The following is a 16,494-nucleotide window of genomic DNA, read 5'->3' as shown; positions in this document are numbered from 1 at the left end:
CCTCAATTGCTTGGTCTTGCTGCTTTGCGCTAAACATCATCAGACAAATTTGTACCTCATTTCTAAACCAACAGGCTACCCAACTCTTGATACAAGCAATGCCATACTAAGATTCCTCATGGCCTGTCTCATAAAACCACTTCAGATAGTCCAGAACACAGCAGTTCGCCTGGTCTTAAACCAACCAAAACAACGGGCACAGATCACCCCACTACTCATTGAGCTCCATTGAGCTCCACTGGCTACCCAAAGCCCTTATGATTGCCTACAAGGTGATAACAGAGCAGCTCCTGGCTACCTGCACTCGCTTCTAAAGATCTATGTTACCTCCCGGCTGCTGCTCTCCTATAGTGAACGTCACCTAGCTTTACCAAACATTCACACGAAGCAATCCAGACTGTTCTCATAGTTTATACATAGTTTCCCAATGGTGGAACAAACTACCTTATACTACTAGATCAGGAGCTTCCGGCACTACCTTCAAGAAACACCTAAAAGACAATGCTCTTCTTTCCTAACACCTCACTAACTGCTTCTAACCTCATTTCCTTCTCTATCCCACTATTCCCCCTTTGGTTTCCATTAAAAGATTTTACCTTGGACTTCTATGTCCTTTATTGCTAATTAATGTACATCATTAGTTTTTTTAAGTCGCTTTGGATAAACACTTACCTTAATTAAGTAGAAATGTTGGTTATCTATACTTTACTGGAGTAATTAATGTTAAGACGACTTTTTTTTTTTTTTTTACTTCTGCTCCTTACATTTTAAAAATAGCCTCGTTACTCCTATTTCAATTCAGCACGTTTTCATTTCAGATTCTCATCGTTCAAGAAAACCCCTATCCAGCTAAATCTCTCCATCCAGACAGAGTGAATCTGATTGTGGTTGGATGTAGAGAAGTATAAACATATACCATTCCGACTCCCTATTGGTTTATCCTGTGATCCATCACACCTGCACACGCCCCCCTCTAAGCTTAAACTTTAACATAATTACATTGTAGCTATTAGAATACATTCATTTTCAATGGGTATATATTCAGCTGAAACAGGGAGCCTATTGCATTCCAAATTTATCAACATTAACATTTGAATATAACATTTTAGTTATTATTGATTTTAGAAAAATGTGTTTTTTGGGGTGGGGGTAGAGCACTATAGGACCCTGTGGTCTGGCCTAAGCTTTTGTTCTTAATGGCTTTTTTTGGCATTTTAGGTAGTTTTAAAACCAGTACTTTTACACTTTTACTTAAAAAGTAAAAAGCTTGAGTGGATTTAACTTTAACTTTAACTTCTACAGAAGTATTTTAAACTGTAGTATCTAAACGTCTACCTACAGAGTAATGAATGAAGATACTTTTCACATCTTGGATGCAACATCACTACATAGAAATGCAGTTCTGATGGGAACATATGAGGGTTTCTGAAGCTCCTTTTGTCACTGTATGTGTGAGAGCGGGTCAGAGAGCAGCCTGACCCTGACTGAAGCTCAAACTCAAACACACCAAGACTGTGTGTGTGTGTGTGTGTGTGTGTGTGTGTGTGTGTGTGTGTGTGTGTGTGTGTGTGTGTGTACGCTTTATTCCATAAAATGCCAGCATACCCTGAAACCATACACTGCAAAAATCTAAATCTTAGTTAGTGAAATGATGTAATTTTAATCAGTCTTACTTAGAATTCTCACCTTATTTAAAGTAATGTAAACTTAAAATAAGCACAGAAATTCACTAGTCAAGCAATTCTTACAATACTTGTGACCAAATTTAAACATGCATTTATTGAATTTGGCTTGATTTAAGTTTTGCATATTTAAAAAAACTTAGTTTGAAAAATTAGCTTACCCCACTGGCAGATTTCTTTGCTTAATATAAGCATATTTTTGATGTCCATTACAAAAAAATAAGTATCTCCATTTTTGTCTTTTCTTTACTACCCACACACACACACACACACACACACCTGCTTCCTCCTTCTGCAGACTGTCTGTTGTTTACCAAACACACTTTAGAGAAAGCCAGCTTGTACTCTCTTCCGTTGTCAGATTGAGGGTCAATCACACTCACACTCTAACACACACACACACACACACACACCTGGACAGAGATGACCAGGTGTCCAGTGCCCTCTATCTAGATAAGAGACAGGTGGTTTAAGTACCATGGATGAAACTGTGTGTGTATGTGTTATTCTTAGACCAGTCTAATGGTTTTACACACACATTTACATGCATATTGTATATTTTAAGGAGGGATACTGAAAAATAAGGGTTAATTGCCATTTTAACAACATATTCTGCATCACTGATAAAATCTGATAAAAACCTCATGAACAGTTTGTATCGATTGGCTCAAAAATACATAAAAACGATTTGTTAAGGCTACTGCGCCTGCGCAGATCTCCACAGCAAGAGAGGCTTACACACAGGCAACAAGCTGATTTAAATTTTTTTCACCTGCAATAATCCACAATAAGCAGAATATATTAGCTTGTACATTTTAGAAACCTCACTGTAGTTGGCTGTGCCCCGTCTCAAAATCCAGCTTTCAGTTCATTATTCCTGGCTCTTCTTCTTCTTCACTACATACTTTCATTCAATAATGCATGCCCCATTCACACCTATTCTGATATAATAATGACAAAGATTTTAAAATTTAAAGCCAATTAGTTTCGCAAACAAGTGCTGTAGACTGACACGGTCAAGCTACAAGAAAACAAGTTCATATTCATAAAGTTTTTAAGCGTTCAGAAATCAGTATTTGGTGGAACAACCCTGGTTTTAATCCCAGTTTTCATGCATCTTGACATGTTCTCCTCCACTAGTCTTACACGCTGCTTTTGGATAACTTTATGCCACTCCTGGTGCAAGATTTTAAGCAGTTCAGCTTGGTTTTATGGCTTGTGATCATCCATGTTCCTCTTGATTATATTCCAGAGGTTTTCAATTTGGTAAAAAAAAAAAAGTCATAATTATTAAGTGGTCTCTTATTTTTTTTCAGAGCTGTATTTTTCAAAACACTCCTCAAATCAACATATACACATTTTTAACATTATGAATATTTTTGTGGCCAGTGACCTTAAATTGGGAAATGGATGTTTCTTTCTAAGGGATATCAAGGAAGCACAGTTATTTAAAGCTAACTTATGTAATACATATGTTTTTCCATGTCATCTATGAGGGTAAATGCAATTACATAAAGGCAAGACAAGCCTTCATTACAGCCACATTTACCAGCAAAACTCTAGAATAAAGCTGGGTACATTAGCTATAGGTTTCATAAACCTCACTGTAGCTGGCCGTGTCCTGTCTCCAACATTCCAGCCCTCAGTTCATCATTCCCGGCTCTTCCCGCTCCCCTCATTAGTAATACATGCCCCTTTCCCACCCATTCCGACTTAATCCCCTTCTATTCCCACCGACCCGCCCTCCCCTTTCTCTGCTAAAGGAGGGATAATCCCTCTCTCCTAAAGCCCCACTCCACCTCCTCTTCTCCTCCTCCTCTTCTCTCTTTCAGGAAGGAGGGAAGCTTTATCGCTCGTGTGTTTTTCTCTCTTTCCGCCTGGGAGAGGACGCCGTGCGCCGGCCGGCTGGAACGGTCAACAAGGGTTCCAGTCCATCGCTGGTTATTGTCCACGTGAATAGACAAACCCTCAGGGTCTGAAGGGGAGCTTGGGTGAAGAGCTCGCTCGCATGCACACACACACTCTCCCTCACACACACACACGGACATCAAAGCTAAGCAAACACACGTCCCTCTCTGACCAAATCCCAACCGTTAACTCTTTCAAAACGGTCAACACTGTAGCATTTCGAGGCTGGTGGTCAGACTCTGAAAAAGCAAAAGCTAAAGGTCACTCCAATTCACAGAAGGCACAGTTTTCACTCAGTAAAACAACCATTAAGGGTCTTATCGTACACCCTGCACAAGGTGCGTCACGATGCTTATTCCTATCTTGCGCCCAAACTGTTAAAATAGAGTCAAAGTTTAGGAATAAATCTAAACTGATTGGCGTAATGGTCTGGAATTGAGATATGTTCGGGTAAATGTCTGGCGTACTGCTATTTTGAAAGCAGAAAACACAGGTGCTCCACTGATGGTCAATAACCTAGACAACATACACGTATACCCTCGCTCATTAAACATACTCAAACCCAACTTTCACATCAAAAATAAACAGAATAAAAAATAAATTACCTTACTGTTCCCTTAAATGAGCTGCTGGCGTACCTTCACAGTGTAAACGAGCAGGTCAGTATCGGTCTCTGCTGAGACGCACAAAATCACCATGCTGTTAAGATAAGAACACGCCAAAGCTCACCTGGCTCTTAAAGAAAATAACAAGTAATACACTGAATTGGTTTATTTCACGTTACGCCCAAAACACACACACACACACACACTATTTAATTAATTGGCTAGATTTATAAGTTAGGTTTATGAGGTAGATTCACCTGAAATTTAGGCGTTCAGTTAACAGCTGTGCTGAACTCTCAACTAAGTAAATAAAAATATGACTTTGAGAAAAAAATTAAGGTAAGTTATTTAAAAAAAAGAGGAATTTCACAAACTTTGAATGTATCAAAAACATTATGATGAAAATGGCACTCATCTGAAACGCCCCCAGCAAAAGAAGAGCAGGGTTTCCCTGTGTTGCACAGAATAATTTCAAGCCATCAATTGATAATGTATCGCCAGTAAAAACGATAAGATTCCAAATTCAGTCAAATCAGTGCTGCATGTCCTTGTGTGTGTAACAATCATAAACACATAGTTTTATTAAACATACTTTTATTTATGTGCAACTGATGTAATTTCCATGTAAATCCTACAGATTCTGTTTCATTGTATTAAATTCATGCAAAAAAAATGTGTCCTAATGAATAAAAATCTTGTTTTGGCCAAAAATGTTATTCTAGTCAATGTAGTGTTCGATATCAACATTAACCTTTTAAAATGCCCAAAGAAACCGTATCACCATATCCCAACACTAGATATGTCAAAATCTGCACTATTAACACGTTCTTATCACTCCAGTGCAAACACTCACACACGTCCAGCCGAGGGACAAACACCTCTTAGTGTCACAGTAAAGATAACATCACTGCAATCTCCTTTTACCACCCAGAGGCTACATTAACCCTCATTACTGCTGCAAACTGGAACAATATATAGTACCAGTGAAAAGTCTGGACACACCTCCTGTTTTCTTTCTTTTTATGATTCTCTTACATTGTAAATTTAATATTGAAGAATATATTAAAGCTATGCAATACCTGCAATAGTTTTCTCAGCATCTTGAAGGAAGGAGTTCCTGGAGGTGCTGAACAATAGTTGCTGCTTTTCCTTCACGCTGTGAAGCTCCAGCTCATCCCAATTAAATCACCTCAAACCACCATCTCAGTTCATCAGGTTTAGATCAGGGGATTTATGTGGAGGGCTAACACTTTTTACTGTTTACTACAGAATTCCATAAGTGTCCCTTAATTGTTTTCATGTATTTAATATAAATCAACAATGTAAAATAAAAATAAATAAAACATTGAATGAGAAAAGGTGTGTCCAAACTGTGTCCATACTAATACCTATACCTAATTTACCATTTAGAATATGCAAAAGAGCTATTCATGTAATTGTGAGGGAAAAAAAGATTAAAAAGTGAGATAGAAAGAAAGTGTGTGAAAGAGAGAGAGAGAGAGAGAGAGAGAGAGACAGAATGAGAAGGCTGCTGGTTTCACTGCTAGTTTTACATGTATGAACACAAATAAATTCAAAAGTTGGAAACATTTGATTCCATTGTTACTTGCAGCAGTTTCTAAGGCCTTACAATGGAACCCTGTGGTACTCCACAAAACCTGATCTATACAAGTCTATACAACAGATTTAACTTATTAAATAATAACTAAATCATTTACATTTTAATCAATTTCTATGTTTGGAAAAATAGCCATTCAGTTCAACTCATTTCAGTTACATTGAACTCAATTTGGATTAATTTCAATAAAAAACTTCTGTCAACCTCAGTTAAAATCAATTGCTTTCCATTTAAATACATTCTTTTCACTTTTCAATTTACCTTAAATCAATTTGTTTCAATTCAATTCAGCTTAATTCAGTTCTGCTCAACCTGATTCAATAATATTTGTAAAGCTTATTGTATATGAAGGCAAAAGTTTTTAAAGCATTTTACTGCTTCTTTAAATGTGTATTACAAATAAACTTTGACATTTTCAAAGGCCTTACAAATGAAACCCTCTGGGACTGCACACACAAAATCCCCATATTGTATCACCTAGCTCTAGAAGAACGCATATCTACGTCTTCACTGTATCAGAGAGAGACCTTCCATACAAACACTAAATGTGAAGCATCACTCAGCTGAGAGAATTCTGCATGGAGGAGTGGGAAACTTTTTTTTTTTATTAGGGAACAGGAAAATTACAGTTTTGCTCATTGCTCATTTTAAACTTATGTTTAAAAGTAATTTCATTTAAAAAGTTGTAATAGTTTACTTGTATAAGTTTTAAACTCTGGTTATCTAAAACACTAAACAAAAGCTTTAGCTTTATAAATAACAACCAAATCATTATTCTGTAGGATTTAAGGTGTTATATCAGCACTTATGCAATTTGCAAGATCTTGTACTGCCAGCATAATGCAGGTTTTATTCTGCCAGCTTGCTTTAGTCTATATAAACTCGAGTCCTGAGCTCCACATTTAACACAAATTTACAACTCATTCATACTAATTTTCAACCGCACGTCTTGGGGACGGGGGTTAAGGCTAAGAGACGGGGCGGGTGGTTGTGGGTCAGTGTTTTAGCAGCGTCCCTCTTCTCTTTGAAGGTCTGGAGGTCTCCGCTGTGTTTGCCCAGTCAGAATGGCATCTGTTTCACTCCTGAGGGGCGACGGCCTGCACCCCTCCAGTCAAAAGAGGGGCCGTGGCCCTGGCTGCGATCCGCTTCCTAAATTGGATTCCGACGCCCCCCCCCCCCCCGTGCTCCTCTGGCTGTGTGTGTGAGTGTTTGGAGAGGCAGGGTTAATTGAATTTGGTAAAGGGTGGGAGGGGGCTCCTAGAAAGCCAGGCTTTCTCAGAATGGTGAAGGAGAACTGTTACTCTTCACTGAACCTCCTCAGAACTGTGAACAGGTTCTACTATAACATCTGGAACTGATCTCATTTCAGCAACCATTAACTAAATGTCCTAAATAATGATAATAGCTTTAAGTGATAAAGTAAAGTAACAGACATATATAATTTAATAGCTAATTTAATATCAGCTCTGATTACCAGTAGTTACTGTGGTTATGCCTGCGTGTGGCAAAAAAAAGAGCAAAAAACAGAGTGAGTGGCAGCGTTACTGATCAGTATGATGCTGTAAATGTATAAACTGTTTTATTGAGAGATAAAGTGTATAGCACAAAATAAATAAAAAAACTGATTAATGCAGACCTGGGCAAGATGATAATATTTTATAGATAATATTTTATTTAACGGTGGAAATACTAGCTATAAGAGAACAGAAAAAATTGCTCATTTGCTCATACGTTTTACAACGTATATTTAAACCTAGTTTCTTCAGTTTTAAATGTTTAGTTGTCATTGTGGGTCCTACCTTTTTCAACGACTATATGTGTATAACACAGAGGCCTAGTAATTTCACTATACAATAAAATAAAATAAAACTCCTTAAAATACCACCCCCACCAGTTAGTTTTTATTAATAATTTATTTAGTTGGTTAAAAACATGTTTTATTGACTTGTTATTTGTGTTTATTTAGTGTTTATTTGTTTGTGAAAGCTCAGTGTCTCATTCTAATGAGTGTATACTGAGTTACGCCTCGTTTGTTCATGTTTAGTGTGAATGGACCTCAGAGAGAGGCACTCACTCTGTAAGCTCATTACATTCATTAACACTCACTACTGTCTGCAGCTACACACACACACACACACACACACACACACACACACACACACTCTTACTTGTGTTGTCTGTTCATGGCAGCGACCATAAGCGCAGTCCAGCCCAGACGGTGGCGAGTGTTTGGATCAGTTCCAGCTGCCAACAACCTGATGAGAGGGAGAGAGAGTTATTGTTATATTTATTTATTCACTATAGATGTATATATCTTCACAGATTTATATATATTATAATTCCCATAGTTCCCATAGTTTTTGAGATAAACACTTTAACTCCAGATTGTTCAGTTAATTGTATATTAATAGTCAGTTAATCTGATACATTTGAAACATTTAAACAAAAATAACTTTAAAAGCATCCTAAAGACCATCAAAAACGTTATGATGAAACTGGCACTCATCAGGGACACAGAGAGAGAAGTCGAGTGTCGAGTAAATCAGAGATTAGTGTTTCTGCTGCCGTCTCTCTGAGGACAAGTGTGTGTGTGAGTGTGTGTGTGTGTTTACAGTAAATACAGCCTCCTGTTTTACCGCCTCATCTGTCCAGACGGTCCTAACTTAAAATACTTAACACATCTGGTGTTCACTAACTAACACACACACACACACACTTAAAACCATCTGCGCATAGGCCTCTGGGCTAAAGCTGAAACACTCATCCAACAACAGTGTAACACTCAATACCTCTGTATCCCCTCCCATACACACACACACACACTCTCTCTGTATCCATCACACACTCACACACACTCTCTCCAGTTTCACACACTCCACTGCCCGCATTGTTTAACAGTCTATGTCCAGCACACGGCCCACCAGACCGCTCTTAAGTGGGGGACAGGTGTGTGTGTGTGTTCGTTCGACAGTGATATATATCACCTGATGAGTGTGTATGTGTGTGTGTGTGTGTGTGTGTGTGTGTGTGTGTGTGTGTGTGTGTGTGTGTGTGTGAAAGAGAATGCAGATCATAACAGAGCGAAGGTCCGTCTGCCACATTTCCTCAGGTCTGAGCTCGAAATCTGAGCACATTTCCCTTACTGCTCTAATCATTATTATAATACAGAGTTATATTAATATTTTTTTAACTTTATTTTTCAATTTTTCTCCCAATTTTAAAACTACCCACAGGGAGGGGATACAAAAAAAAAACAATATAGATAACAATAAGATAAATACACAGGGATAGTATATGTAGAAACAAATGTATACAAATGTAAACAGTGTACAAATATATCAAGTTAATACAGAGTTTTATAATCTTATTCTACAATCAAACACTCATACAGGTGGGTAAGGTTAGGTAACCATTCGAGGTACATACATTTCGTATAACACCTGGGGCCCTATTTTAGGAATCTATAAGCAAATCATCAACCATGCAACATGCAGCTTAGTTTAGGGTGTGTTGGTGTGTTTTTTTTCCGTAACGATAGGAAAAGTACACCTTGCGTATCTGGAAATGCACAAAAGTCATGTACTAATTCTCTTAACCATGGTTGTGGTTAATTTTGGGCGTAATGTGAAATAAACCAATTAATTAAATCATGGTTGTGGTTAATTTTGGGCGTAATGTGAAATAAACCAATCAGCGTGTCACTTGCTCATCATTCCCTTTAAGAGCAAGGTACACTCTGACTTTGGTAGATTGCTATTTTAAAAGTGCAGTTAAACTGGACACATCCAACACTGTGTGTTGCACCTGTGTTTTCTGTTGCCAAGATAGCAATATACCAGAAATTTACATGAACACACCTCATTTCCAGACCACCACGCCCATCAGTGTAGATATAATTACAAGCACTGTTGCTATTCAAATGAAGCAGGCAGAAGGTGTAAAAATAGACTGTGGTTTAAGATAGCAATGAGCACTGCTTAGGGTCCCAAATGTCTTGTAAAATCTAGAAAATCTACAAATCCATTTTACAGATTACGAAATTGTATCTGGAAACTGCAGTGAAAAATCAGACACTAGACACAGTAGAACAGATGGTGTGTTGCCGTTGTACATCTTCTCCTACTTCTACTCCTACACACACACACACACACACACACACACACACACACACACACACAGAGAGAGAGGTTCAGGGTGAGCGGGTAATTTCTGAGAACTTGGGGTCAGTCCGTCCCTCTGTAGGCCAAGCTGGTTCTGTTTGTGTTTCAGCTCATCCTTCAGTGTGTGTGTGTGTGTGAGTGTGAGTGTGAGTGTGTGTGTGTGTATCCATATTGTGTTCGTATGGCAACAGTCCTCTTTTTATTACTTTTCCACTCCCCCTCTCTCTCTTTTTCTCTCTCTCTTTTTCTCTCTCTCTCTCTCTCTCTCTCTCTCTCTCTCTCTCTTTTCTGATGCCTCACTCGCCCCTCAATTTCTTTTTTGCTCAAAGCAGAGGAGGCTGTTTCTCTCACTCGTTACCTCCCTGTAGATCTTCTCAACCTGTAGGATGCTTTAATTATGAGAAAAATTAATTACCCCCTTTGTTACTTAGTCAACCAGATTTCCAATTATGAGCAAAAACTATTAGAAAATCAACGAAAACAACAGAATATCACATAAACTGTCAAACATGGTGGTGGTGGTAGTGTGGTGATGGTTTGAGGAGCCTTGGCTGCTTTAAATGCCTTGAAGTGACCTAGTCAAGCACTTGCATCATATTGAATAAATGAATGAATAAATTAATTAATTAATGAATTACGTTATACATATATAGCCCCTTTCTAGAAACCCAAGGATGCTTTACAATCATGTTTTACACACAATTTACAGCGCAGGCAGAATTCATACAAACATCTTAGGCTCTACAGGCTTCGCTTGCCTCTAGTAAGGTCTGTGTTCATAAACCCACCATTATAAAGGAACCATAAGATTAACTGTTAAATGCCGCAAATACATTCAGATATAAAGGGACATGAAAATAATAAGCTGCTGTAAGGATTTGGTATTTACAGATGTGTATAACCCAGTTCCAACCACACTGTATATAATAAAAAAAAAAAAATACAATAGCTGTGTTATGAAGTGTTATGATGCGGTGTCTTGCAGCTAGAAGCTGTTATATAGTTACGAATATTTTAAATGATGTAAAAAAGAAATACTTGCATCAGGTCCCATAAATATGTGTAAGGCATAAACCACTGCTGCCCTCTAGTGGGCAGAGCATTAGTCACATTTCACTTTTATATAAATGTATAGAGCTTAATGGCTAATAGGCGCAAACTCATTAGGATATGAAGGATATAGTAGAAGCTGGTGTTGCTGGTCCATAAAACAGAAATAAAATGGCCCAAACAAATCAGCCACTATCAGGACAGTAAAGAGATTTGGTTTATTTCATAATAATTTATTGTATATACTTTACGTATGACTTGGACTATAATTCCCTTCACTCTTTCTTTCTGTTTTTCATTCATTTTTCAGATTTTTCATTTACTATTAATTATTTTAAAGCAGGAAAAATTCTACAGAACTAGCATATTAATATTAATAATTGTATTGCAAACAAAAAATTGCTTTTTAAACATTTTGTCCCTGCAAGCAACTTTTTGCAATTTTAAGCAAAATGGCTATTAGCATAATCAGTATTATTGGTATTATTATAGTAGCAGCAAATACATGGCACAAGTAATGTGGTAACAATATGAACACAGTAGTACTGAGTAGTACTGATTACTGAGTACTGTAGGGCTTTGAAAAGTCGAGAACAGCAGGATAAATTAATATTATAGTTTAAAATCTGCATATTTCTGCCCAGAAAAAAAATATATTTAACCATCAGTAATGCACTATAACCTAATTCAAACAGTACATATAAAATTTTATTAACACTTTACAGTAAGGTCAAATTTATCAACAGTACTTACTAAAGAACATCTCAACTAATTATTAATTGACAATATAGTATAAGACATTATTAAATTATTACAAATGTTTAACTAATGTCTTAATTCATTATTAATATTTAGAGCATTTCTAAGTTTTAGACTTTAGAACTGTTTAATCATGTCTAAACTCATGGCAATTAATAATTAGTTGAGACATTAAATACCATTTAACAATATTTCGTAATTACTGTTATTGAATGTAAAGTGCTATATAAATTTTGTCACTGTAGTATACTGCAGTGTATAAGTCAAAACTCATACACTGTAGTATACTGCCACCTTTTGGCCAATTAGTGGAACTTCAACCACCTGAACACTGGGAGGATGGAGGAATGGATGGGTGTAAATAGACAAATACAAAGATGTGTGTACAACACTCAATCCAAAACGATAAAACATGTGTTATGGTCGCCTGAGAACAAGTCTGGTGGATGGACTGCTGAGCTGACCTTACTCACTTTATTGTGCTTTTCTTTGAATAGCATTAAATATGAGTCTAGTTTATGTAATAGACCTCTTGATCAGGGTGTGTAAATGAAAAAAAGAAACCAAGCCCATCAGAATTTCCACAGCAGGACAAAAGCCAAAGCTTAATGTTAAACCTCAGGAGACATTAACACTAAATGCCTGAGTCCATCCCATAATTCCCTGAGGTGAGTTATTTACCTTTCCACCTCCTGTGCACTGCTTGATCTGGCCGCATTCAAAAGAGAGTCACCTGTAGGGGACAAAACATAGCTATAGTTATAGTCTGACACAGACAAATAAGAATTATTATATTCTTATGAAATGTAATGCTGTTGACAGTTCCAGCCAAAAGTGTGAACACACCTTAAATTCAGTGTTTTTTTCATCAGAGTAAAATGTTCTGCATTGTAGACTAAACCAAGAAAAACATATGGAATTATTTAGTAAGCAAAAAAGTATTAAACCAGAAAATGTCTTATAGCATCAGTTGTAAAGTTGTGAATAGGTAGAGTTACAGGTATACAGTGAATAGCTCTATTTGAGTAATGTTCTAATCCACATTATGAGAAGAACTACTCAACTACGTAAAGAAAAAATACTTTAAGAAACGAAGGTCAGTCCATCTGAAACATTTTAAGAAATTATAAGAAGAATTCTCAAGTACAGTCGATGGTGCAAAGACAATCACTAACATTATGATGGAATTGGCACTCATCAGAAGTGCCCCAAAAAAGGAAGAGCAAGAGTTTCCAGCCTCAGAAATTGCAAGTTAACAGCACCCCAGATAAGAACACCTAAATCATATACAGAGCATTTTGTTTGTTTAACACTTTTAAGTTACTACATGCTTCCTTATGTGTTCCTTCATAGTCTGGAAAACTTCAATATTCATTTATATTGTAGGAAAGAGATAAAAACATTGAATAAGTAGATGTGTCCAAACTTGTGACCATAACAGAAGTATTAATATTCAGCATTAGAAGGTTTTACCTTTAGAGTCTTCGTCCTTCTTTAAGCACAAGGCCACGGCGGCGGCTGACAGGACCCCCGCTGTAGCTGCTGCCCCCCTACTTGCCCCGCTGCCGCTCTTGCCCCCTCCCTCCTCCTCCCAGTACTTATTGGTGCGCCCTGCTGAGGCCAGTGCTGCCCACGAGCTCCTCCGGTTCTGCAGGCTGGCACGCCACCTGTTGGCCAGCTGGTGGTACTGTACTCTGGGGGTCACACTGACGGAGGCGGCTGCAGGGCCCCGGGCTGTTTCCAGCTCCCGGGTGCAGATCCTGGAGGCCTCGCCGGGGCTCGTGTGGAGAACACGGCACGGAGACAGACTGCGAGAGCGTCTCAGCAGCAGCCGCTTCGGCACCGAGGACAGCAGCATCCTGAACTCTGCAGTAAACACAATCAGGAGCAGATATTACAAAGTTAGTATATTACAGTTTTCTTATAGTTTACTTTTTTTTATCTCTCCTCAAAGACATACGTGTGTGTTTATTAGTTTAGGAATATTTCCGTTACAATAACAAGTTTTTTCAGATTAGATCTGGGCGTATACCGGTTAGGAAATTAAAAATTAATACCGGTTTTAATTTAAATTAATACTGGTAGAGGCACTGTGGAGCACTGTGTAGAAGAGCTCTGTCAAAGAAGCATACAGGAACAGGTTTATCTGAGGAGCTCCTTCTGCTGTTTCTCACTGTATGAGTGTTTTATCCGAGTAAAACAGAAAAGCAACAGCAAACAGCATTAATTCACTCAGAAATATTGCACAATTGATCCACAGCTCTGGGAAAAGTTACTCTCGTCCCCAGAAAATCCTCAGTGCGGAGGAAACTTCACACTAGACCTCACGCAGCTTGGACTGTGTGTCTCTACACTCTTCCTCCAGACTCTGGTACCTTGATTTACAAATAAAATGCTAAATTTACTGATGGTCAGTGATGGTTTGGAGAGACATGTCATCTGCTGGTGTTGGTCCACTGTGTTATATCAAGTCCAAAGTCTGGACAGAGTTTTTCAAGAAAAACTTGCAGCACTTCATGCTTCTCTTTGCTGACAACTTTTATAGAGATGCAGATTTCATTTTCCAGCAGAACTTGGCACACTGCCCACACGGCCAAAAGTGTCTTATATAATATTCTATTTTTTTAAAAACATTGCTCTTTTAGGTTTTAATACAGTAAAAGAAATTAACGCTTAAAATAGATCACCCTGTGTGAAATACATCTATATAATATGTAATACATCTATATGTGAATTACTAAAATAAAGCAACTTTTTAATGATATTCTAGTTGTATTGTTTTGTGTTTTTTTTATTGAATCTTAGTTCAACCTAATGTTTATTATTTTTCTATTGCTATAATTATTTGTATATTGACTATATTTGTGTTTTACAGTATCCACTGTATCTACAGCCCTGTCCCACTCCTCATCTTTCCAATAAACAAAACGGTGTTCACAAAATAAACAGGTACAAAACAAACAAACAAACACAAAATAGATACAAACAAACAAACAGGTACAAAATAAATACCTGGGGGCAAAACTAAATGCCATTGAGACTGAGCTTAAATTGAGAACAGCATACCTTAATTATATTTTATTAATCTGAAATATTTCAACAAATATTAATACAACGATTGGGCTATATTTTATATAATAAACTAGTTTATATTAGCTAATAATAATAAAGGCAAACTCATAAGAGAACATTAAGAGCTCGCATATGGAGGACAGCACATGTTTATTAGACTAATAATAATAAAAGACAGAAATAAAGATCAGATATCAGCAGGCAGCAGCACACAGAGCTGATATATAATACTCACAGTAATACAGGGCGGTCTGTGGGTCTGTTCAGGGCTGAGTTTAGTATTTATCGGCTTTAATGTCAGGAGAAAGTCAGTCCGGAGAAGACGCAGCAAAACAAACCGCAGCGGCGCATATTACGCGTCATCGCTGCGCACTGCATCATGGGAAATGTAGTTTTTGTCCATAAAAACGTTTCCTACGGCAAAGAACACTAAATAAACTATTTTTTTTTATTTTTAAAGTTGATAATGTTGAAGAAATGTCATTTTTAGTTATGTATTTTAAATATTATTTGTTTTATTTTATGTTGTTTATGTTGTTTTTTTTGCAATTGTTTCTCTTTTTGGATGGTCATATTTTAAGCGTAATTTTTCACCAATATAGTGTTTCCTGGGTGCTAGTGTCTATTTAGAGCAGGGGTGTCCAAACTTTTTTTGTTGGGGGCCAGAAGGAGAAATATATTTGAAGTCACGGGTCACAGACTCAAACAAATATATATATAGTGTGGCTCATTGTAACATTATGTAAAAGAAAAAATAGGTAAAAAAAAAAAAAAAAAGATTAGGTGTTGTATGGTGTTGGCTAATAACCAGAAATGTGGTTTGTTACCTGAGGGCAACACTAAATATTTACCATTGACAATGAGTACAAATTAAAAACAGCAAACTTTATTTATGTTTATATTTTATTAATATGAAATATTTACTTAGCATTGTTTTAGTTATTTCTATTTGTATGTTAATTGGATTAAATTGGTATTTTATCGTGCTGTATGAACACCAGGTGGTGCTGTAAGCTGCAAAACCTGCCCTCCTGTTGCTGCAGCCCTCTGTTGACATGCATCAGCTGTAGGCCTTTACTGGATCTGGTGTATTTATTTAATGTGGAGGTTGTGCTGAATGGTGTTTGACGAATTGATCAAAAGCTCTGCAGCAGTGCTCTTATTTTAAGAACCAGATTACATTCTGTGATATATATATATTGCTGCAGCTTTAAGCTTAACGAACGTTATGTACTCAACAGCCCTTACTTTCTTTTATAGTTTTATTGAATCAGTGGCAAATAATCAGCTTAAAATCAGTCATGCTGCAAAGGGCAGCATCTGCTGCATTAAAGGAGACTAGAAGTGTTTTATATTTCACTGTGCTGGCGTGGTTTGGCAGCTTGTGTGTAAAAGGCTTCCTAAAATAGTGAATGAAGGAAAGGAAGTGGTTGAAAAGGCCGAAAAACAAACCATAGCTTGGCTGCAGTTTCAACAGCAGTGGGTTCTGCAAGATTTAAGATGCTCTTCACGCAGAGTTTAAAAGCTGCATCCATCTCTCTGATGTTTGGAGGGCCCTAAACTTTTAAGTGAAGTAGTTTAATTTGATTATTAAAAGTGAATAAAATGGTATTTGTGTTCATGTAATGATATACAGTGGT

General features: G+C 37.3%; 1 protein-coding gene across 1 annotated transcript in view; it reads right to left on the bottom strand.

Annotated features, from left to right (window-relative positions):
* clpb (caseinolytic mitochondrial matrix peptidase chaperone subunit B) overlaps window positions 1–15,213 on the bottom strand; it is a 65,684-nt gene extending 50,471 nt beyond the window's left edge. The window contains exons 1-4 of the mRNA XM_007247646.4: window positions 15,090–15,213; window positions 13,256–13,648; window positions 12,464–12,515; window positions 7,982–8,068 (exon numbers count right to left, since the gene is read on the bottom strand). Coding sequence (XP_007247708.3) covers window positions 7,982–8,068; window positions 12,464–12,515; window positions 13,256–13,640 — 524 coding nt within the window. The 5' untranslated portion in view covers window positions 13,641–13,648; window positions 15,090–15,213. The remainder of the gene's footprint in view (window positions 1–7,981; window positions 8,069–12,463; window positions 12,516–13,255; window positions 13,649–15,089) is intronic.
* Window positions 15,214–16,494: the final 1,281 nt, after the last annotated feature.

The sequence above is a fragment of the Astyanax mexicanus genome, chromosome 18, assembly GCF_023375975.1.
Source record: "Astyanax mexicanus isolate ESR-SI-001 chromosome 18, AstMex3_surface, whole genome shotgun sequence".
Taxonomy (NCBI): Eukaryota; Metazoa; Chordata; class Actinopteri; order Characiformes; family Acestrorhamphidae; genus Astyanax; species Astyanax mexicanus.
This window is presented reverse-complemented; position numbering and strand designations above follow the sequence as displayed.